At 32.9% G+C, this 23452-nt stretch overlaps 1 protein-coding gene across 1 annotated transcript in view; it reads left to right on the top strand.

The window, feature by feature from the left end:
- LOC111061502 (major facilitator superfamily domain-containing protein 6) overlaps positions 1–22418 on the top strand; it is a 28006-nt gene extending 5588 nt beyond the window's left edge. The window contains exons 5-11 of the mRNA XM_022349192.2: positions 9584–9697; positions 10121–10217; positions 12779–12940; positions 16323–16453; positions 17347–17515; positions 19073–19164; positions 19429–22418. Of these exons, the coding sequence (XP_022204884.2) occupies positions 9584–9697; positions 10121–10217; positions 12779–12940; positions 16323–16453; positions 17347–17515; positions 19073–19164; positions 19429–19587 (924 nt within the window). The 3' untranslated portion in view covers positions 19588–22418. The remainder of the gene's footprint in view (positions 1–9583; positions 9698–10120; positions 10218–12778; positions 12941–16322; positions 16454–17346; positions 17516–19072; positions 19165–19428) is intronic.
- The last annotated feature ends 1034 nt before the right edge of the window (positions 22419–23452 follow it).

Here is a 23452-nt window from a genome sequence, read left to right as displayed (position 1 = left end):
TTGCGATAAACCGCATAGTTTTTCCGTAAAAAATAAAAGATCTCGAAAAATGTATTTTTTATCATGGACTTTTTGTTATTCTCGAATATTCAAGTAATTAGCCGACTTAGAGGAAAAGGCTCCCAATAAACGTTGTAGGCCGTTTCTTGCTGAATCCAATGATATATATAGTTTGGGGGTTACGATCATAGATGCGGCGGTGGGAGGGGGATAAGTAGCACTGTTACGCTGCGGCGCGGTCCTCCCCCATGATTAATGCGCGTAATGGCCTGTCTATCGCATCGTTCCTACTAGTCTATGCATTCAAATTATGTATTTCAGGAACGCTATCTTATGTATTTCGGTCGCTGAACACGATTTTTTAACTCTCAAGCCTTATAATTGATAATTCTCATCAATATACTAATTATGGTCAAAATTACAAACTTCATCTCATTATCATTATTTATGATTACTGTAATGATAAACCATCCTGTTAGGAATCTAATGGGTTTCTCAGTCGATAAAAAAATGATATTCCATTGAGAGAGAATAATTATTCGATTTAGTTCAATGATCACTTTGGAATTGCGAAAGTCAAGTAATGGAGTAAGTGAACAAATAATATAGGCTACCCCATATAGAGCACCGTGTAACAGGAGTAAAAATTGTCTAATAAAATTTACAGTTGAATAACAAATAATGCCAATTACTTCCATGTTATATGACTAAATATTTGATTACAAAGGAAATACAACTCTAAAGCTGCGTTTACACCAAAGTTATTAAGGAGATGTTAATATAACTTAATCTTTATAGATTCTATTAGATTGAACATAACTTATATAATATCAGCTGTAAATAACTGATAGTGAGTAGGTTTTTGATTTTGTATTCAATTTTTCAAATAAGTACAATATTTATAAAGTTTTTAATTTATTGTGATACATTCTGTGATTCATTTAGAGTATAACATCAACCTTCAAAATTCAAAATTTTCAAATCATATCCTGGACCGAAATCTTCCATCAAAGATATTCTGTTCAAGTATGTTGACATCATTATGGATATCACTGGAGATTGTGAAGAAAGTCATCTAATGAAGTAAAACAAGAATAATGAGAGATGAGAATGATTTCCAGAAGCATAATCTTCTCAAGAGAACATAAAATTTTTCTTCAAGACTCTGATGGACAACAGAATCTGCATAATGTTATCAATGGTCTGGAAGCAAGTGAAGAAGTGTGTGATTCTCTTTTGAACGTATAGAAAGAAATAGTTATTCGGTCTCCAACGATTTTTATCTGAACATAGTTGTGGCAAATTGTAAAAGTGTATTCTCACCTATAAAAAGAAACAGAGTTCTTTCATTCTCCACGATGCAAAAATCCTAGTCTTAGTTAATTCTAGAACAAAAAGAACTGATCTCTGTATTTTTACTAGGTAGCTGTTTAAAGATAATTCAGCATTGAAGTTTTAGTGCAGCATGCATTTCTACAATAACCGCAATCTCTGTCAACATCTGATGGATATTTGAAAAAAAAAACTCTTAATCTCACTTGGCCCATGAAATTGTAAGTGGAACTAGTTGTGGATTTGACTAAATCCCTAAATATCGTTGACAAATTCGCATAATGATGACATGGCTCTCCTGAATTCAACTCCTACTTCACTTTTCAAAACTTCAATACGCTGCAAGATTATGGAAACTTTGTGATGAGAAGAGTTACGAAAATTCTCAATAAAGATGGAGTGATACAGGTGGGCATAGCTTTTCATGTCTATGGTCTAAAATCGAACAAAGGTAGTGAACATATTAGAAGCAGCAGAGTAAAATAATCACTCCAATAATATGCTCTCCAAACCATCGAGACTTGATTTCTAAATCTGTAGCAGAGATTTATTAATGTGACATGCAAGAATCTATAAAGGTATAATCCATACGTTAGCTACGTGCAGGAATACATACATTCATTCATTCATTTGTGGATAAAATTACAAATCATATAAATATGTTTGGGAAAGAATAACAGGCATGGCCCAAAACTATTCGAATCCCAAATTTTGATACTGAATAACTTGTTACCATTTCAAAACAGTCTGAACGGGAATACCATAATAGATGAATCAATCAAAAGTTAGTGAAATATCATTATAATAATACTGTTAGAAATAATATGAATGAATATTTAAATTTTCATTTCATTTTGATTTGACACATATCTATTATTATTATTGGATATAATTTCTCAAAAGTTCACGACAAACTGAAGATTCACGAAAGATTAACATTTTCATACTAAACATAGTCATTATGATAATGAATGAATAATGAATTCCATTTCCACCATGAAGAACTAAGAAATTCCACAAATATTTCTTGGAAATTAACTGACCACTATATTAATATCAAGTAAGCGTGGCCAGTGTGCAATTGATAATATAATTTAGCCTGCAGCGCATCACAATAAATTAATTTTAGATAAAAACAATAGAACATAAACATATATGAATATTATCTTTATTCTATTCTAATATATATCTTGAAACCCAAGTTTCGTTTATTTCAAACAGTCATTTCTTAGTTTCCTTGCAGAATGAGATGAAGTTTGTAATTTTGACCATAATTAGTATATTGTGATGAGAATTATCAATTATTAAGGCTTGAGAGTTAAAAAATCGTGTTCAGCGACCGAAAATACATAAGATAGCGTTCCTGAAATACATAATTTGAATGCATAGACTAGTAGGAACGATGCGATAGACAGGCCATTACGCGCATTAATCATGGGGGAGGACCGCGCCGCAGCGTAACAGTGCTACTTATCCCCCTCCCACCGCCGCATCTATGATCGTAACCCCCAAACTATATATATCATTGGATTCAGCAAGAAAACGGCCTACAACGTTTATTGGGAGCCTTTTCCTCTAAGTCGGCTAATTACTTGAATATTCGAGAAATAACAAAAAGTCCATGATAAAAAAATACATTTTTCGAGATATTTTATTTTTTTACGGAAACTATGCGGTTTATCGCAAAAATGTATAGAACCGGGTACGCGCCACCTTAGTCCTCCGACACACCCAGAACCTGACAGGAGTGGACAGCGACTATCTCATCCATCGACACCGTACGCCAGCGACAGGGAAAGACTGTTTTGAAAGAGTCTCGAATTGGCGTGTGCGTTAGGCGCCAAAACCGGACACTTTTACATCCGTACAGAAACGACAAAGTCAGACACATCAAATCTCTGACACTTCAAAAACAAGACAGTCAGGTTATACTTCTTGGACGGACTGTACTACGCAGAGCTGACTGGTTTTCAAACAATGGTATTGTTCTGATGAATCCCCACATGTAGGCTATTCTTAACAAGACCATTGACAATAATTTATTTCTGAAACCTATCACTCTTTTCTATCCCTCTTCGTAGTAATATCAGTCGATGACTTATCTTGTAACTGTATAATTCCTATTTATCAGTCCTATATATATTTTATAAGTCCTATATATCATTCCTATTTTGTGCAGTTGTCTCTCTTTTCTGCAGTTATTTGGAGCTTAAATAATAGAACTATTAGTAAATTTCTTGACACAAAACAAAAATAACTTCACTTAATAGGTCAATTGTCAAGATTAGTGAGTACACTGAAACTTCTCTATAATTCGTAGTTTTGTCATCAAAAACACTGTAATTAGTATTCCCATAAAGATAAATACACTAATATGCCACAGTAACTGATAACTCCAGTAATGAGTTCATCGAAAATTATGATACAGTAACTAATAACTCCAGTGATGAGGAGACCGAAAATCACATCAACTGATGAAGCGAATTGGAAAAAAGGGTGTTGTGATTTATCATTAGTAAGCTGGAATATTAATTGCATGCAATTACCACAATTTACCCATTTATTCATAACAGCTAATGCTGATTGTTAATTATTTACCCATACGGAGTGAACTTTAAAGTTCTATGGATTCACATATAATAATATAACTAGAGACACCCTTGGTTGAAGAACTCGCTCTTGAACAGTTGTATTGATCTCTGAAATCTTTTACAAGTATGTCAAATTAATATTTAACAATATTTTCTAATATTAATTCATAGAGGCTATATTATGAATTAATTATGGGCAAAGATGGGATCAGTATTCGTATTAAATGCTTGGTCCCCTAAGCTACAAATTATATAGGTTCTACTGTGTTGAATGTAGTCTAGGCCTACTGGAGGGTTAATTACTCGAACATTGAGAATTTTGAATATAATAAAATTATTCAGTATTGTTTTTCATTTTGAATGTCATTTTCAATACTGGAAGATATACAGTTATCATTTCCCAAAATAGCGGGAAAATGTTATTTTTTCATGATAATATTTTGATGATTGATTTTTCTACGTTTCAACGACGGGATTTGCTTCTGTCTGTATATGTATGTTGGCATGTTTGTAAATTAGCTTTTGATGATTACAGCTTGGCAATGCTCTCGGTTTTATTTATAACAGGTAATATTGTCATCGTCAATACACGCCAATCAGTCATTGGATGTTTTTCCGATGTCCGAAGGGCTAATTGAAGTGACATATTGACAATGAGATCTGTTTATAAATGCTGTACGAGGTCTACTGTTCACAGAACTACTAGCTACAAGTATTCAACTGCAGAAGTCGGAAATAGACATTCATTTTACTCATGGAAGACACCCACCCTTATCTATCTACTTCACGTCTATGAAGATAACAATATCAAAGAAACAGAGTTGAAAGTACAAAGACATAGAGATGGAAATTTAGAAGTGAATGAATTGCTATAATTCAATTACTCAGGTATATTAAAACTGACTACTTTAGCATTTACCTGATTGATATTACCGCAATCATTATGTTTTAAATTCAAATTTGCGTTGCGTTGCTGTCACTCGGCTGCTCTCTGCACCATTTTCTCGAATCATGCAATAACTTCAAAAAAATTACGTCAACAAACTTGGTGACTCAACACATCTGTCTCGTTTTCAACTGACAATGGCAAACTCTTTCGATCAGCTGTTTTCAACTGACGATGAAAAACTCTCTTGATCAACTGTTTTTAACTGACGACGGAAAACTCTCTCAGTCAGCTGCTACTCGGTTGATGAATATTATTACAGTACCTAATCATTTTTAAGTTCCCTCAGTGAGTTATCCTAAACATGAGTCCTAATCCAAATGATGATTCTCGTATCACAAACTCTATATTTCAAACTTAATCAAAATCGTTAGAGCCGTTTTCGATTTCCATCAGACATACAAACAAACTAACAAACAGAAATTGAATACGATGATAAATACGTCTATAGTAACATCCATATGGGAACGTCTGTTATAGTAGACTGCACAAAACTAATCCGATGTTAGTTGGAAGAGCTGAGTACCTCCTCACCCCTTACCATAAACTTTGCCAATTCTTCAGGTGTACTGTATTATGAAAATATCAATATCAATTTTTACTTATAATCAGCTGCCTAGGGGGCCTAGGCCCCCCTCAAGGATTAGATAAATAATGAAAATGCGGGTCTATCTACACGAATCCTCAGAGTCTCATAATGATTTAATACTTTTCTTTATCAGCAGTAGTATAATTCCTTCTACAGTATCAACAATGTAGCAAAATTGCCTTGAAAGTATGGGTAGAGAGTAATAAATAATATATTTTTCTCTGTGGTTGTGGTATAATTTGAATACAGAATGGGTACACTTATTGATCAGAGCACAATAAGTGAGTTATTGAATAAATTTCAATGTGAGAATTAACAAGTTGCAAGATGTCACAGTGAAAGCAAAAGAAAGGGCACAATCAGACAATCAAAAATGTATGTAAATGGTTGTTGAGAATTAAGGAAACAGCTTGATGTATCTTCAGCTTTCTAACTGGAAGTTATTTTCCAATTAGAATATGATCCACAATGAAATTGTTGAAATTGTCATTGTAAAAGAAAAATTTATCTTTTTCCATGATTTTTAAGAAATCTGTTTCAGTGTATTCCTACTCTAGGGCCTCTCTGTAGACCCATATTTCTAATAAATATTCCATGATTGAATTAAATAACTAATAATGATTGTATATGTTTGTATTGATACTTCAACCACATTTGTATAAAATTGGAAAAAATGAAGCATATAATAACATCTTCTAATGTAACATTTATGGGGAAAAACCCAGGTCCCTCTATCCTTTGGGGGTATATTCCTCCCCCCCCCAATACCCCTTGGTTTTTACCCCCCCCCTTTTGCAGTTTGGTGAAATGGCACCACTGAAGTTGAATGAAATCAACTTGGTAATTGTATGGCAAGATTACGATACATAAGAGCTCTACTTAGAAATGGTTTGTGAAACAAGATAATTGTACTGGAATGTAATAAACTGTGATATTTTCATGATTATATAAAAGCAATTTAGCCATTCATTTCAATCATTGAGAGAAAAACCAATAAGATGCTCATATCATCTTCTCAAATCTTAATACATTAACAATACACTACCGGTAATTCACGTGTAAATAATACTGATGTGGTCGATTTCAATGAACATTAAATGAAATGTTTGTTTTCTTCTAAATGTCTATACTTGAGCATTCTGTTAATTTCGAACAGAGATCACTTTTACGGAGTTTTCTCAGATGATGCAGCAATCACTGTGGAATATCCAACACATAACTCAATAATCCAGGAGAGAGTCATCTAAAATTAAAACTATTAGTGCAATATTACTGAATTATTAGTGTTTTTCAATAAATTATTAATCCTATAAATGTCTCTTAATTAAATGATAAGTTATGGAGTTCCAAATATTATAATATTTTTCGCATTCCCATTTTTCTTTTTTTATATTTGAATCGCTTCATTTGGGTCACTCGTTGTTTAGTCGAATATAGTATTTAATAGTATTATTCAGGTATATCTATCACATAAATCTCTCTCAGCAGCTACTATATAAACGCTTAAAATAGGTTGCTAGGGAACGATGATGATAAGAATATGTGATGAATAATCTATCCTGTTCTAGGCGAGCAATATTTCTGTATCACAGATATCCAAAAACTTCAACACTAAAATGTGAATATCTTTGAAACGGTTTGATATATTTATAAGCGATTTCCACCATTCATTGTCTCTTGAAATTCTTTATTATTCGAATCTTGTATTAAAACCTTCCCATAGAAAATTTTTGATTCAATATGGCGGAACGAAGATGGCAGACCAAAATTATTTTGAAGCTACCTATAGAATTTTTTTCAATTTGAATAGAATCCCAGTGGAGCCTACTGTTATATTATCTTTGGAAAAGGAACATTAAGCTGTTTTCCTATTAATATTACGCTGTAGGCCTACGCGAATCCATAGGACTTCATAGGTTTCTCCGTATGGTTAAATGATTCAGAATCAGAATTCAAATTTTGTTAAATCAATAATACCAACGACATAGCAACTGCCATCACAATTTGTATCATTAATATTACGCGTATGCTACTGAAGGATAATAGTCAGGCAGACACACAGGAGCAAGTTATTTTGTCTCATGCAGTACTTTCAATGTTACTTTTATATCCTGAAAAAGGACGAAGAAGTGAGTGAAGTATTTTGTTGTTCAACGAACTTGACCTGTAAAAAGGTTCGAAGAGTGCGTGTTCAAAATTTGAAGCTGATCGATCAACTCTTTCTAAAGTTATTGTAGTGCATTCAAACAAACAAGCAAACCCACAGACTGGCAACAACTTTGAACTTGAGTAAAAAGTAAGAACTTGCTAACGCTCGTTCAACAAAATAATATTATTGAGAGAACAACGGGCGGTATTATCAAGTTGGGAGCACATAACTTGAAGGAGTAAAATTATTTCAGTGTAGGGGATTGTGTATTTCACAAGAGAGTGTGGTTCTGAGGGATATAGGCCTATAGTGAGAAAGTGAAGAAGTGAGGATTTAATTGAATTGCAGTTTTAGTTTTTTTTTGCACGGCCGGCCCTCTCTCACATTCAATCATTAACCCTCCAGTACGATGCTACATCAACTATATTATACAATCCTACTCGGTGGAATGGGGGAATTCACAATATTACAAGCAAGAGTTGATAGTAATGAATATTATTGACACAAAGAAATTTACAAATCTAGGCATGGGAAAGTCAAATTCAAGATAGGTTGTAGATAATTATGTCTGAAGCATTGTATGAAATAATAACAAAACCCTGAGGGGTTTTGAAGAAAGGAGAGCATTAGCACACAACCGGGTAAGAGAGAGAGTTAGAGAGAGAGAGAGAGAGAGAGATAGAGAGAGAGAGAATGAGAGAGGAAGCAATAGAACTAAATAAGGTTGAGATAAGAGACAATGTCACGCAGGAGTATTGTCCACACTTCTACAGTCACACTAAGTTCTAAAAAGAATATTTCAAAGAAAGTACAGTCTTCGCCAAAATTGAAACCAGTTTACTTCCAAGCTATTCTGTCAGCTTAACTCACATAAGCGTCAAAAGCTGATAGCGACAACCAGAGACTGTTTTCCAGGTAGAGAAATTAGACACGGACTCGCCCCGCCAAAACAAGACACTTCTTTTTCAGCACAAGAGCGACAAAAGTTGCCACCGCCAAAACAAGACTGATTTTCAGTGCTAGGATGGATGTGTCTGACTTTGACGGTGGTGTATCCTGACATCGTCCCTATAGAACCACATTGAAAGCCAGTTATGTGTACATAATATTGAGAAAAAATTAATAGCTGTACTAGTAACTGCAGGACAGGCGATTTTATAAACGCGCGTTTTTTACAACTTACCCCCCTCCCCCCCAAGCTGTCGACCACCCTGGGACGTGACGACATCGAGTTTCATATACACTAAAGACCCCCTAACAATAATCCGAAGTCAAATTCTCTGCCTCTCTCATGTATGCTCAATGTAAGCCAGCGCCTGGATATGAGAAAAGTGATATTCAAAAGACAAACATATTTTCGCGATGTTTCCAATTTTATCATAAAAGTTAAATTTCCTTTTGATCCTTCAACCCTGAAGCTCTTCTAGCACTACTGGGATATCGGGGATGATATTCTACATCCAATTCTGACGTTGAATTGGAAATTTGAGAAAGTTGCAATTTTACATGAATTGGTAACCATGTAATTTCTTTGGATGGAGGGCCAAGTCTCAACTTATTTCACACAAACTATAATTAACTATCACTGAGTGATAAGAATAAAATACAATGTTTTTACTCAGAACATTACATTTTATACTGCACCTATTATGACTCACATGTTAGGCATCCTATAAAGCTACAGTATGCCTTCTAATACGGCTACTCTGAAGACCTCCTTCACAACAGCTAGGCCTATAGCGAGATCGACGTCAAACCTATTAGAATTGGTCGGAAAGGGAGCTCACATAATGAACTGACTTTTTCTTACTGATATTCTTCAAGTTGATAGTCAATTGAAAAACAATTCGTATTTATATAAATATTTCTGATGATGAGATGATGATAACTTCTATAACAATTATTGAGAAGACTGTGGAAAACGAACGGAATTGATATGAGATCAAGTGAAATAGTAATCTGAGTGCTTTTTCCAGGATTATGGTGGATCACCAACATTATTTGGAGTAGCATCAGTCATCAATCACATATCCGAAATATTCGCCTACTTCTTCAGTTTTAAACTCATCACTCAAATGGGCCACGTCAAAGTAAGTAGTACTTCAAATTAATTATTATTAGAATCTATATGAAATTGAATGATTCTCACGATTGCAATTTAGTATAGACTAGCAGGTACCCGTGCTCCGCAAGGGTCCAATTGTAACATGACAAACTGAAAACTTGACGTACTGGAAATAGAGATTTAGAATAAGCCTATAACCATCCTTCGTAAATTGAGAATCTATATGCAAAATTTCAAGTTAATCAGTGTAGCCTAGTAGTTCAGACGTGATGATGCGTCATTCGTGAATCCCCCATCCCGTACGTGTATAAACCGATTCTTTCCCTTATTATAATATAATAGATAATTTTATATAATAGATAGGGGAAGAATTAATTGCTGTCATTATTATTTATTTAATATTTCTATCACTGTCATTTTAAATGGATATCCATGCATTTGCTTACAGGTTCTTTGTTTGGGACTGGTGGGAAATATTCTGCGATTCTTGTACATTTCCTATCTGAAGAATCCATGGTGGGTTCTGCCTTTCGAATTCATGCAAGGTAAATGAGAGGTAAAAATTCCTTACCTTCATAGGTTTTATTCAAATAAATCATCTTCACTATTAATATTCACTTCTTGTAGCTAACGAAAAACAATATATCTTTCAGTCAACACTATTAGGATGAAAGTGCTTCCATGTTCCAATCGGCTGCTGATTCTCAGGACATCATGCCTGATTTTTAGTTTTATCAAAAAATTTCATCAACAACGAGTATGAACGTGTAAGCCAAGATAAAAATGACGTATGGAATGTACTTGATAGCCCACTTTGAAAGAAATGAATACTCAATAATATTATTATCGAATATAGAAATATCCAAATTTCAAAATCAATTCAAGCAGTTGAAAAAGTATGAAATCCTTCATTATTCTGCATTGTAGAAATAATATGTTGCTGAACAAAAAATCAAATCATTGCGTGACTCATTAAAAAGGATTTAAATTCTCAATGGATAATTCGAATGTTCAACTCAAGGTTCTAGAAAATATCTAGACGAGTATCTAATCTAGACGAATAGGCAAGAAATGAATACAATCACATACAGTACATCATTATAATATTATTTTAGTCTCTACTTAAACTATCTCTTTCACGGTATCAGCCTATGCACAGACGAAGCTGTAATTGAATATTAATTAATCCATTGAATTGTAAAACAAATTCGATGATAGAAGATCAAAATAAAACAAGGTTGATGGAGTTTCCCTTGATGAAGAAGTATATATACATGACGATTTTCAAAAATTTTCCTCAACTCAAATAATCAAGAAATTAATAATACGGTAGCTCACATTCAAGCGATATTCAGGGGTTTAAAAAAACCAGTGACGCATCCCCCCCTTTAAATATCTCAAATTAAGTACCAGCCCCTCCACAAATAAGGCATCCTCGCAAAAAAAGTCGTCAGTGGTCTTTTTTAACACTGCTTAAGAATTTCAATGACGCAGTCTGCGTTTTCGCCCCTCCCCCTCCGCCAATCACTGTGAGCACCCCTGTTAATTATTTATTTATTTATAGAAAATAGATACAATTCAGGTGGTACAACAGGCATTCACACAAAACTGGTTTTAACCTTAATTCAACCCTCCATCACGCGCACCTATGGCCGAACCGAAATCGGGCGCACCCGGCCTGAGAAGCCACCTTCATATTCTAACCACCACTTCACACTAGATCAATTATAATTCAAAATACTAATAGGGTAATGATTGGTAGGATCTATTCTAAGTAATTATACCAAACATATTACAAAAAATTGATTTTTTGAACACTACTAGTATGGTTAAACTTAAAAATGAAAATTATCAATATTGTAAAAGAAAAAAATATTTTTTCTTTTAGAAATTTAGGCTATTCGTTGAAATTATTGGAACTGATCTTCAATAATTAGTCATTGTGATGTTGAGGCTCCCAAATTAGCTGCAGTCAAACAGGTTTGGCACAGTGGCCTAATTTGTCATCCTAATCTGTCTTTTTTTTCTAATTTGTCATTCTCCTGAATCCTGTTTCAGTCACTCATACTCCACACTTTCTTCTTTTGGGAGGTATTGTTGGTCATTTAATGTTTCAAGTTCATTGGGCAAAAACATTTTCAAGCGAGTTTGCAATTGAATTGGCATTCTACTTGTATTGGGACTTCGCCGGGCTAATTGTCCCATCACAAGCTGATGAGACAAAGTTTTTAGATATATTTTCCTTTTCTGAGGTTCAAGTTGATTTCCAATCGAGATCACTTGTGCATTGATGCACAACATTCAAAATTCAGGTAGGCATAAAAAATAAACATTGGCCAGCATCTTGTGTTTATGACATAATCAGGTGCATGTGGCCTGTGAAGCCATGTTGTAATAACACGAACTATGCAAAAGTTGGCGACTGACTGAGGCTGGCATGTTGTGAGGTTGATAGACTTAGACGAAAAAATGGAGTGGTGGGGCGCTCGGCCGACTGTATGGAGTGAAGAGGGAAATTATATTGTTGGTTGGTCTCTGAGGCCGGCTGCGCCCGACGGAGGGTTAAAATAGTCCAGAGGTTATGTAGAGTTCATGATTATTGATTTACCCATATCTAAGTTATTTTTTGATCCAATTATCACCAGTACTCATTCATCATTAACTTAGGCTATCTTTTAAAATACCACATCAATTTTGCGGAACGAGTGTAGGCTCCATATTCTTGAAACAATAAACATATGTTTATGCCAGTATAGTGAATGAAGAATATGAATTTATCTCAATAGAATAAATATTTGTTGAATTGAACACTGGGTCTCTGCGCTCAGGTTTTTTCGAACCCTGCAGGGACTTCCAGTTCAATATATTTTTATTGTATTTGATGGTATTTCAAAGAATACAATTTGCTCATCAATATAAGCTTTATGAAAATCTATTTCGTTGATATACTTTTATGTCCTTGTTTTTCTGACGAACCAATTGCTACAATGTAAGCTTAAAGGTGATATATGTAATTTTATATTGTATTTTACTTTTTTATTGTATAACCATTGTCATTATGTTTTTGGGACAAATAAGTATTTTATTTTTTGAATGTCTGGTGCAGGAATCACTCACGCGGCAGTGTGGGCTGCCTGCTGTTCATATATCGCGCACAACACACCTCAACACCTGAGGAGTTCGGCACAGGGAGTGCTGCAGGGCATCCATCACGGACTCGGCAGGGGCTGTGGCGCTGTCATCGGCGGAATGTTCGTCAACTATTTCGGTAAGCAAGCATTCAAACACTCAATATTTATTGTTCCATTTTACTATTGGTAGGCAGACCTACAGTTACTACATAGATAGTAGCTCTTTGATAGGCCTATATTAACTGTAGGCAGACCCAATGTACCTAGAATACCTGTATTCTAGGTACCTTGGGCAGACCTATTTTCATTTTTACACATATATATGACTATAATTTCCACAACTAGGATATACAATTCATAATCATAATAGCTTCAGTCCTCCAATGAGTGAAAATAATGTTCACTTGTGTACGTTTGTCCCTATATATTTTTGTATTCCATTTAGGATGTTTGTATTATTTGATATCTTGCTAAGCAACCTCTACCTTATTTGGATTCAAAATAAGTTTTTAAATTCTATTCTACCAAAGTTTATCAATGGAAAGATAATAATAAATAAATAAATTTGTTTTATTGACCAATAAATACATTTTTACAGTACATTTCAGGCCTCGTCAAAAGTTCAAGATTACACATTATTAGAGAAAATAATAATAATAGTATGAGTGGAGATAGTTCAAAAAACAATGGATTATTTCTTAGATAATCTTCTACAGGGCTGAAAATAAACTTTCTACTGGTGATATTTTTCAAAGTTCTTTGTATTGTATATCATCAAGCTATCAAAATAAAAAAGTTTTCTTAGGAAAACATTTTTTTCCGATCATTACTTTTTGAGATATATAAAGTTTAAATTTTTGGGACAGAACATTTCAAATTCGGTAAGAGATAATTCCATGAGATTCAGAATAGAAATTCTTCATGATATTGTTGATTGAATAAAACAAAAATTTCATGAAAATATTAATTTTTGAGAAAGTGATTCAAATTACTAAACATGACGAGAAATAACGTTTATTGAGTTTTTTTGGTAGAATAACAATACTATCAAGAATGAATCTTTTAAATCTTATGGATTTATCTCTTACTGAATTCGAATTTTTCTGTCCCAAAAATTTAAAATTTATAAATCTCAAAAAGTAATGATCGGAAAAAATGTTTTCCGAAGAAAACTTTCGACTCTCATATCTCAAGAAAAGTTGATCGGAAAAATGTTTTCTTGATAAAACTTTTCATTTTGATAGCTTGATAATATACAAATCGAATAACTTTGAAAAATATCACCAGTAGAGAGTTTATTTTCCGCCTTTGCACAGCCTTATTAAGGTTGATTCAGACATATGGGACTGTGCTGCGTTGCGTTTGCGATGGGACTGCGGCCGGTCGATTTTAGATGGATTCGCCAAAACGGTCTCTCCATTTGAAATGCATGGCTACAGCCTAGAGTCATTCACTTAACTGGAATAAGAGTCATTCACTTGGTCCAATTCCTGAAAGATATCGCTAGTCGCGAGGCTACAACCATGCTGCAAATCTAGCTGCGCGCCCAGAGCTGTCGTTTAGGAAATGGAACTTGCAGTAGGTTATCTATTTGTTTATGAGGGTGTTATTATTGTTAATACGATATATTTGTGTATACAATGTGAACAAAACATATTTTAAATCAAATGCAAAAGAATACGGTATATTTCCAGTGTCACTCCCTGTCACACACACACTCTCTCTCTCTCTATAACTACTCTTCTATAACTTTTGCTGATATTATACTACTCAACTTAAGTTGGAATCCATGATTGGTTTGGAGCTTTCAGTGGATTCGTTCATTCAAATGCACAGATTATCATCATTATTTAATTGTCACCTATTTTAGCAACTAGCAACTACGAGCCAGGAACTTCAATGAAAAATACTAATAGTAGAATTCAACTTCAGGTTTATTGAATTCTAAATAGAACGGAATAATAAAAGTCAAGTAACATGTCAAATTTTCAAAAAAAAAATTATCCAGTAATTGATTAAGGACAGAAGGCATTTATTCAATTTTTAATTTCTACACCTGGGGAACTTGCTAACTTCCTGCAACTAAATTCGGCCTCGGTGATTCTATGTAACTAAATTTTGAGCTATAATACGAAAACAACAAAAATTTGGCACTCCCATTTTCACAATTCAAACTTCGACTCTTTAGAAACACTCACATACGATTTAAGAAAACTCACTATACTTTACTCAGATTCACCCACGCAATTAATCTCCTAATTCTTACTACTTCTACTGATTTTATCGGTTTCTTCTTCAAACTAGATCAAAATCAATGATAATATAACGAGAACTTGTCAATTTGTCCCTCTGAATGGAAAACAGATCTATTCAGAGGACCGAGGCTCGAACCCCGTTACATGATGTTTTAATTGTTGCGCGTCGGTGTCTCAAATCGTACTGTGTCCTTTTCACTGAAATTTATTCCCCCTCCACGAGCGTTGAGCATAACTTCCAGTGGAAAAGCCAAAGCTGCAAAATGGTCGATGCTCGTACAATTCTTAAATACAGTGGCTTTTTCGACATGAAATAGGAACAGTACTTGAGAAATGCACGAAAATTGCTTCAATTTTGACAACTAATAAGCAAGTTAGAAAATTCAAACAAGACATAGTCTATTCCCACACTAAAATCGCAGGGTTCAACATACAGTTAAAATTAAAGTTCATTCCAGTTCAAAAACCTGGAAAATAATTTGCGATACACAAAAACAACTACAATTATAATACTCACTCAATAATATTCACACTATTACAAAACAATAATACAAATTGTAACTTCTGTATCCTCTGACAAGGAGGACAAAGAAAAAATGAAACAAAGAATGACATTCCAAGATCAATCCCCCAGAAAGTGAAAATCCTTGACCTATCTCTCAACGCCCTGCAAGGCAAATTGTTGTCTATGATGAAAGTCGTAGAGCACAATCTCCAAAACGAGAGTGCAGGCTTGTCTGTTCAGATAATCGAGAATATGATGAGCTGCACCAATGCAATGGAAGAGAATATCACCAGTTTGAAAATGGAAACCAAGCTAAATGATTTGAAAGAAGCGGATGAAACCTGTAATAGAGCTGTTGAAGAATTGAGAGATTGTATGGCATTGTTAACAAGTGAAATGAACAATGTTTCATATATGTTTTCTGAATCTAGTGTTCGATCACTGAGTGCCATCGTTGAGAATATTACTGTTATTTTACACCTGGCGATGGTGTGATCACCGAAACTAGGAGCTACGTTACAATTTGTATCATTGTTTTATCAATTTTAAAGGGTACTATAATTATATTTTATAAATACAAGAAAGTAGCCCTGAATTCATACATTCAAAAAAGTATTCTTTCATGTTTGCATACTTTTTTCAGTCGCACTCGCTTTCTCTCTCTCTCTATCCCTCTCTTTCTATTTCTCTCTCCACAATATATGGTATTGCATCATGATTTATGGTCTAAAATCACTCATTTTGTATCAATATTGACAGGAACAACAGCCACATTCAGAGGATACGGTCTGTGCTGCGCCCTAGTTCTGGCCGGATTTATATTCATCAATTTTTACCATAAAGACACCGGATTTGTAACCGACCTACCGCAGACTGAGGATCCGCATCAGGTAAGTTGAGAGAATAATTCCATATATATCACCTCTATACAAAATAGATCCTATTTATTCAATGAATAAATGAAAACTCCAATAGAGAATAAACTCACTAAAATAATGAGTTTACTTTCGAAAAATGAGCATTATAGAAAACAGAAATAAACGACCAAAACTTTCCTTTTTCACAGTGACAAGAAATAAGACTGAGGCCAGGTTGCCCTGTTGAAATAACGAGAGTAATTATCATGAAAACCAATCAGAGAAGCCTTCTTCTCATGAAATATATGCTTCACTGATCGATTAAAGTGGCATTCAATCCCGATTGAAATTCAACATGCTTTTGTGAAACCGGGCCTAAATATGGTCCCAATTTTCCAGATTATCATTCAAGTCTTTATTCAAAGTTCTATTTTTTATCATTATAGACTATTTTACGAAATTATCACTGTACTTCAGGAGTCTAAATTTGGGACACATGAGAAAGTAGGGTTCTAGTTAGATCTGTTGAAAATTTATAGGTATTCGTCAAAACCTTTTCCAAAAATGATGCTTCAGACTTATTACTATAATCTTTAGAAATAAATAAAACTAGGCATGAAGTTAATAATGCTTTTTGATGATGAATCATTTGAATATATAGCCTAAATATTAAAATTTCATTATTTAAATGCCAGAGAAAATGAATTCAGACATTGGAAATATTGAGATGTTTTCTTTGTAATTAATAACCAACGTTGGATATTCAAATTTGAATTTTAATTATAATTATAATTTATTGGATAAAAAACATACTACATATTCAATAACAATAATACAAGTAATATCGAACAAATATAATGAGCCCCGAAATGATCCGTGTGGGGCCTTATTGAGCGTATTAACCTTAGCCATTAATTTTGTTACAGGTTGCTGAGGAAACGTCGCACCTGGCACCCCACGGTGTTCCGAGCAACCCGATTCCGCGAGCTCTGTCGAGCAACCGGTTGCATGACCTGTCGCAGCAGCCTGACAATTACGCCACCTATGGCACAACCGGTGGCAATCTAGACATTCCCGGCGGTGGAGGCGCTGGAGGTAATTCAAAAACTCAACTTTTATTCATCACAGTTCAATAATCTATTGTTGAATAATCAAGAGTAATAATATAGTATAATAGTGTGGTTCAATAACAGATCAATAAGCTACGGCATTGATAGAATTTGAATGTAACTATACAGAGTAGGCCTACTGAAATAGAGTACCTTAATTTACACCAATAAAGAGGACCTGTACTAGAAAATTAAAGGTATAATTGTTAGAGAAAAGATAGTATGATATAAGGTAATATTACAGCAAAAGAGGATCGATAATACTCTCTACTACAATATAATGTTAGAGAAAAAAAATATAATATAAGATGATATCCCATGATATTGAGCGTTTATGTTCAAAATTTCACTGTTAACTCGATCTGATAGTCCTAGTGGGTAGTTCTTTTCCGTGAAGCTATGTGTTGCTGGTATTTTCTCATACTGTTTCGTTCTTGCTCACCCGGTCACAACAGTTATAATAGACAGTAGTCGACAATAATTATCGTCTGAAGTTTCAACAAAAAGCCCGCTTGAAATTTAGAACATAAATGACCCATACCATGGGATGGATATATTCTTATGCTATCTCTTCTCTATTATAATATTATCACTTTGTAATTTCAATTTTCTTATTATTAAACGAAATCCGAATTGAATGCTGTAATTTTCTATGTTTATAGTATCAAAAATCGATTGATTGTTATGAATTTAAACAGCATTTTTAACTTACTTTGGAATAAGGAAATAGGTTCAATAAATTAGTCTAATGATTTTCATAATATTTTTATGTGGAAATCCAAAAAATGTATTTTTTTGAAAAAGGTAAAGTGGATTATTATCAATAACTCTGATGCTTATTTGTAAGAGTTTTTCGTTTAACTTTGCTGGAAAACGCTCACTATTTTATCTATATTTAAGCCGTCGGTCCCGGCTGCCTAAAAAGCAGTCGTTAGGTCATGTCAGAGGCCCTGAAATTGATCAGTTGCGACCTGAAAACTCTGACACCAGACCTGAGCCAGCTAGGTCACACGATATTATTTTTTTATCTATATTTCAAATTTAATCAATAGGCTACAGTATGCCAAATTTGAAATTTATCAACATCGTATTGAATCTGATTATTATCAATAATATGACAGATTCACTTTATCAATTTAATGCAGTAATGATTAGCCTATTACTTGTTAGTTAAGTTTCTCAGGCCTGGTGTTGCACAAAAACCTGTTGAATTTAAGTCACAATAATTAAATGCCACAAGAACCAATCACACAATACTTTTTTGAAAAGAAAGATTTTGCGATTTGTTCTTAAGATATTAATTCACGATTGTGCAAAAAAGTAAAATTTGCAACCGAGCCTTAATATTGGCAAATCTACACATAAATGAAAGTGAATTGAATTCGAGGGAGTTTGACAGATGTATAGACCTACAATAGTATTCGACTAAAAAACTATGCGCTTATTCGATTGAAGCTCGGGTGAAAAATATCATGATTCTGGAAGATATGAAATATACTATCCTACATAAGTTCAAAGGTATTTTATCTCATTTTCGTTTCAGGAGGAAGCACGAATCCCTTCCGCACTGATTACAATAACTACAGGACAAATAATCTGAGCTCAGAAGAAGAGAATATCAAACGACACTTCCAGGTTGGTTGAATCCTATTTTCCATGAATGAACTATTGATTTTTGGAATAAATAATAATTATTCAGGTACCACAATTCCGGTCCTTTCTATTCTAGTTTTTCATCTCTCGAGGAAAAAAATGAGGCATAGTTACACTGCATTCCTCAAGTAGGGAGTGTTCACACTTCTTTGAGGTGATATGATGCTGGAATAAATAGGTACCTACCTAATAATGTTTCTTCATCCGTCTCAATAATTATTTCTCAAACTGATCTCTCTTTTTCAGATGTACACTGAAGTTCTAGCCCAATACGAGACTATCAACAACGGCAAAAATATATCAAATAACGAAAATAGCTTTGAAGACAGTAATTCTACCAAAGCCACACTGACTCGTCTTCATACTCAACAGCCTGCAATATCAGAAAACTCCTACGATTGGTGAGGAGATATATTTCAGGACTATCGGTATTCTGTAAAAATCTAATGAATAATAGTTTTATTTTAATGTACATACAATCCAAGTACTGTAGGGTGTACATTATAAACAATGATTATTAATACCATTGAATTATCGTGTTAGTCCAATTAAACTCTTGTTAACTTTGTGTACATTGAACTGTATAAATAATTAAATTGTTGAATCGAATAATATAATATATGAGGAGACTCGAAAATCTGCTTTTTAAGCTAGCATATAAATATGTAGCTAACGTAATCAACGATATAATTATGTTAATTGAATGCCATAAGTAATGTAATTTATCTTACTAATATTATTTTTTAAAAAGAGATCGAGTGAGCAAATCAATATTAGTTAAATATAAAAGAATAAATCATTCTTGAAAAGTTTGTTCATAGAGGTTCAAAAACTATATAAATGGTACATATAGATAGTGTTAAGTATAGGTATATCTGATTCTGATTCATCGTGTGCAATATCTTCATTGAATAGTTTTAGGAGGAATATAATTATTTTCGACTTCTTGTTTGATGAAGCGATATGAGCACATAATTAACCAACTGGATTGTGTGGAACTATAAGACATTCAGGTGATTGATGTGGAAACAGAAATAAAAAACGTAGGCTTTACATGTTTGTGTTCATTAATTTGTTATAAACAAATTTGCTGAAAAATAATGATTGAAACTCAGTGGAAAATAATATTCTGATGATTTAGGAAGATAATGGCCAATGATACTTACAAGCTGTAGAGAGGAAACTCATATTAAAATGAAATTGGAAAAAGTGAACTTAGTATAAAATGTGTTGATTATTATACGGTACTATTAAAAATACAAGTAGCATGTTACTTTTAAAAGGGATATATTACTTTTCATATATTGTCTTGGTGTGCAACTAATATTCATTGGTCACTCAAGCAGCAAGATTTATCATAGAAACATGATGAGTGATGGGTAATGGGTAATGGGTGATGTAATATTAGCAAGTAAAGTATGTAATATTGGCAAGATTAATTATGTTTGCAAATTTCAATAGAATGTTTTCTGAGGGGTGATGCCAGTTCAAATTTTAGATTTTTGCGTAGATATTGGAAAGGATGCTAATGAGAGATGAGTGAATCCATAGTGAAGTGTATTCCACCAGCAAGTGATTGTTGGAATCATCAATGACATATATTCAAATGATTGTGATTTGTGGAGTAAATCGTATTCATTGAAGTACCCGTATGGACCGATTTGTGATTTCTGGCATTGTATGTATAAGGCATAAAATATTAAGCATTTATTAATTGAATTGACACTACACTACTTTAATAATAATTCTAGATGTTATTTGATGTTATATATTATTTGTTGTACAGTATGTATGAAATAATTTAATGCATATTTTTAAAATGTTGAGAACAGTTTTTCATTCAAAATGGTGGAAAATCTGTTAATTTCTCTAGAAGTAAGAGTATTTGGAACACCAAACCCACTGAGCTGATTGAAATTCAGTTCTAAGCCTTTAAATTACAGCTTCTAATTCGCTGTTATTGATTTCTCAGTGATGTTCACTGAATTTAATTGCCTGTCCAAGTTCTCATTGTTGTATCACGAAAATTATTGCTGATATACTGTTGAATCCTTTTTGGAAAATATTTAAACTCATACGAGCTCGAGAATTACTTATTTGCTACATATCATGAAATGTTCGCTATGTAATTTCCATAAAGCTTGAAAAGTACAAAGTACATGTCAAGTCTTATTGTTATTGTTGTTCAAAGCAAAGTTACCAGTGCTTAAATGAAACAGCACACAGCAATAAAATGTATAGGTACAAAAATGAGATATACAAAAGTATTGATAAGTGGTTATAAAGTATATTGTCTATCGTAAAATTATATTATCCATATTGAGAATTGGATACTATGTGTTTGAGTATAGAGAAAAGATTATTCTAATAGTTTTTTTTCCAATTTATATAACAATAAGAATAAGGGGAGACATATGGGGAAAAAAATGCCGTAATGAATGAAAAAATATTGAGAGCAAAATGAACCTTTGTAATCTGTTGGATATACTGTACTAGAAAAAATCAATTCTTACAAATTATTATTGCTGAGAATGATTTGAAAGATACATTGTTGAAGTTGAAACTTGTCGTAAGACTCAGATGGTAAGTCGGAAAAACAATAATTTCAAGCAATAAAACTTTTGGAAAAAAATTATAGTATAATCGAATTCGAAAAAAATATGAAATCAATATCATTTGAATTTGGAAAAGCCAGGAAAGTAAAAAAGTGAAGATACTGTGACTAATAAAAGTGGAGTTTCCCCTATTTATCATTCATTTGTGAGAAATTCGTTTATCTAAATTTGAGAATAATTTCAAACTATTAATAGGTAATATTGGCGGAATAGTCCTAAACTCTGTATAGTTATAGGAAAGATATTGAATTTCTTTCAGATAATTGCATTATTTTCAGATATCGAATTCTGGAAATCAAAGAATCCATTCATATTGAAATAGGAATAAAGTACAGTATTTATTTATAATAATAAAACTTTCATCATAAAACTTGATCCAGTGTTCAACTCTGTTTCTATTACCTGATAACCAACATGTTTACAGTTTAATATTTGTTGAATTTGAGATCAATATATAATTTAATGTAAGTCTTCGAAATGTTATTTGGATTTGGAGCTCCAAATCTTATTGAAGGCACAAGAAGGTAGTATGGTAAAATAGTATTTATGGCAATGTAACGATGTGTAAGCACCAACTATTCAGAAAGCACTTTAAGCCTTAATTAAAATTATTTTAAAATATTTGTCTCTTTTTTCAATCCTTTAGTATTTCCTCCCATGTTATGACAAAAATATTTGAGATGAGTGCATCGAAAAATGCATAGCATTGATTGAATCAAAGTAAATTATTGTGAATTGTTTTTGATATTGGAGTGAACTTTAAAGGACAATAGAATGCCAATATATTGCAAAAAACAAAGCTGTCAAAATTCATGCAAACAGCATCAAACCGCTTCACATAGGAAGAAAATAAGCATCATCTCAATAAGCCACATCTCTGAATACAGTGTTAAATTTATAAAAAATAAAAAATTTCATCAAATCTTTAAAAATGTTGATGTATGGAAGTTTTACAGCCTGTTCATTGGAGGAAATGGGTATATAGATTGAAGGAAAATTTTGTTTTCTGTTATAAATTTAATAATAAAATTTCACCACAAAATACAACGAAAATTTGTATCACAATAATAATTATTCATAAGATCATCACAATTTAATATATAGAACTTGTTTTATTCCATACAATATATATAATATATACATACAAAAATGCAATAAATATATAATATATATTCACATGATATACTATTCTCTCAATTATCATTATTTTTATGATTATTCGAGTGTTATCTATAAAAAATATTTACAGGATGATGATAAAAATGCAGGCTCAGCCGATATTATATTCATTTTCAAGCAACAACGACTGGGATGAAATCATTTTTTTAGTTTCAATATGAGTATTCTATTAATATCCAACAATATTATTCCCTATCAACAGACTAGATTTGCTTAAATCATTCTGCAACAATGCAGGATATATTTGTTACACTTCGGAGAGAACAGCAATATTTTTAAAAACTACGATATGGATTAATTATTCCAGTGATAATGATATTAAAGCTCAATTTTATTACAAATACAATTTTTACAGGTTGGAGACATGAGAAGTGGGCTGCACATACAATTTTCTAAAAATATCTTCGATTGGACAAAGATGATATTGTTCAAGTGAATTAACAAATTTAACATCAAGTTCATAGTTTTCCAATTCA

The sequence above is a fragment of the Nilaparvata lugens genome, chromosome 4 (genome assembly GCF_014356525.2).
Source record: "Nilaparvata lugens isolate BPH chromosome 4, ASM1435652v1, whole genome shotgun sequence".
In the NCBI taxonomy this organism is placed as follows: domain Eukaryota; kingdom Metazoa; phylum Arthropoda; class Insecta; order Hemiptera; family Delphacidae; genus Nilaparvata; species Nilaparvata lugens.
This window is presented reverse-complemented; position numbering and strand designations above follow the sequence as displayed.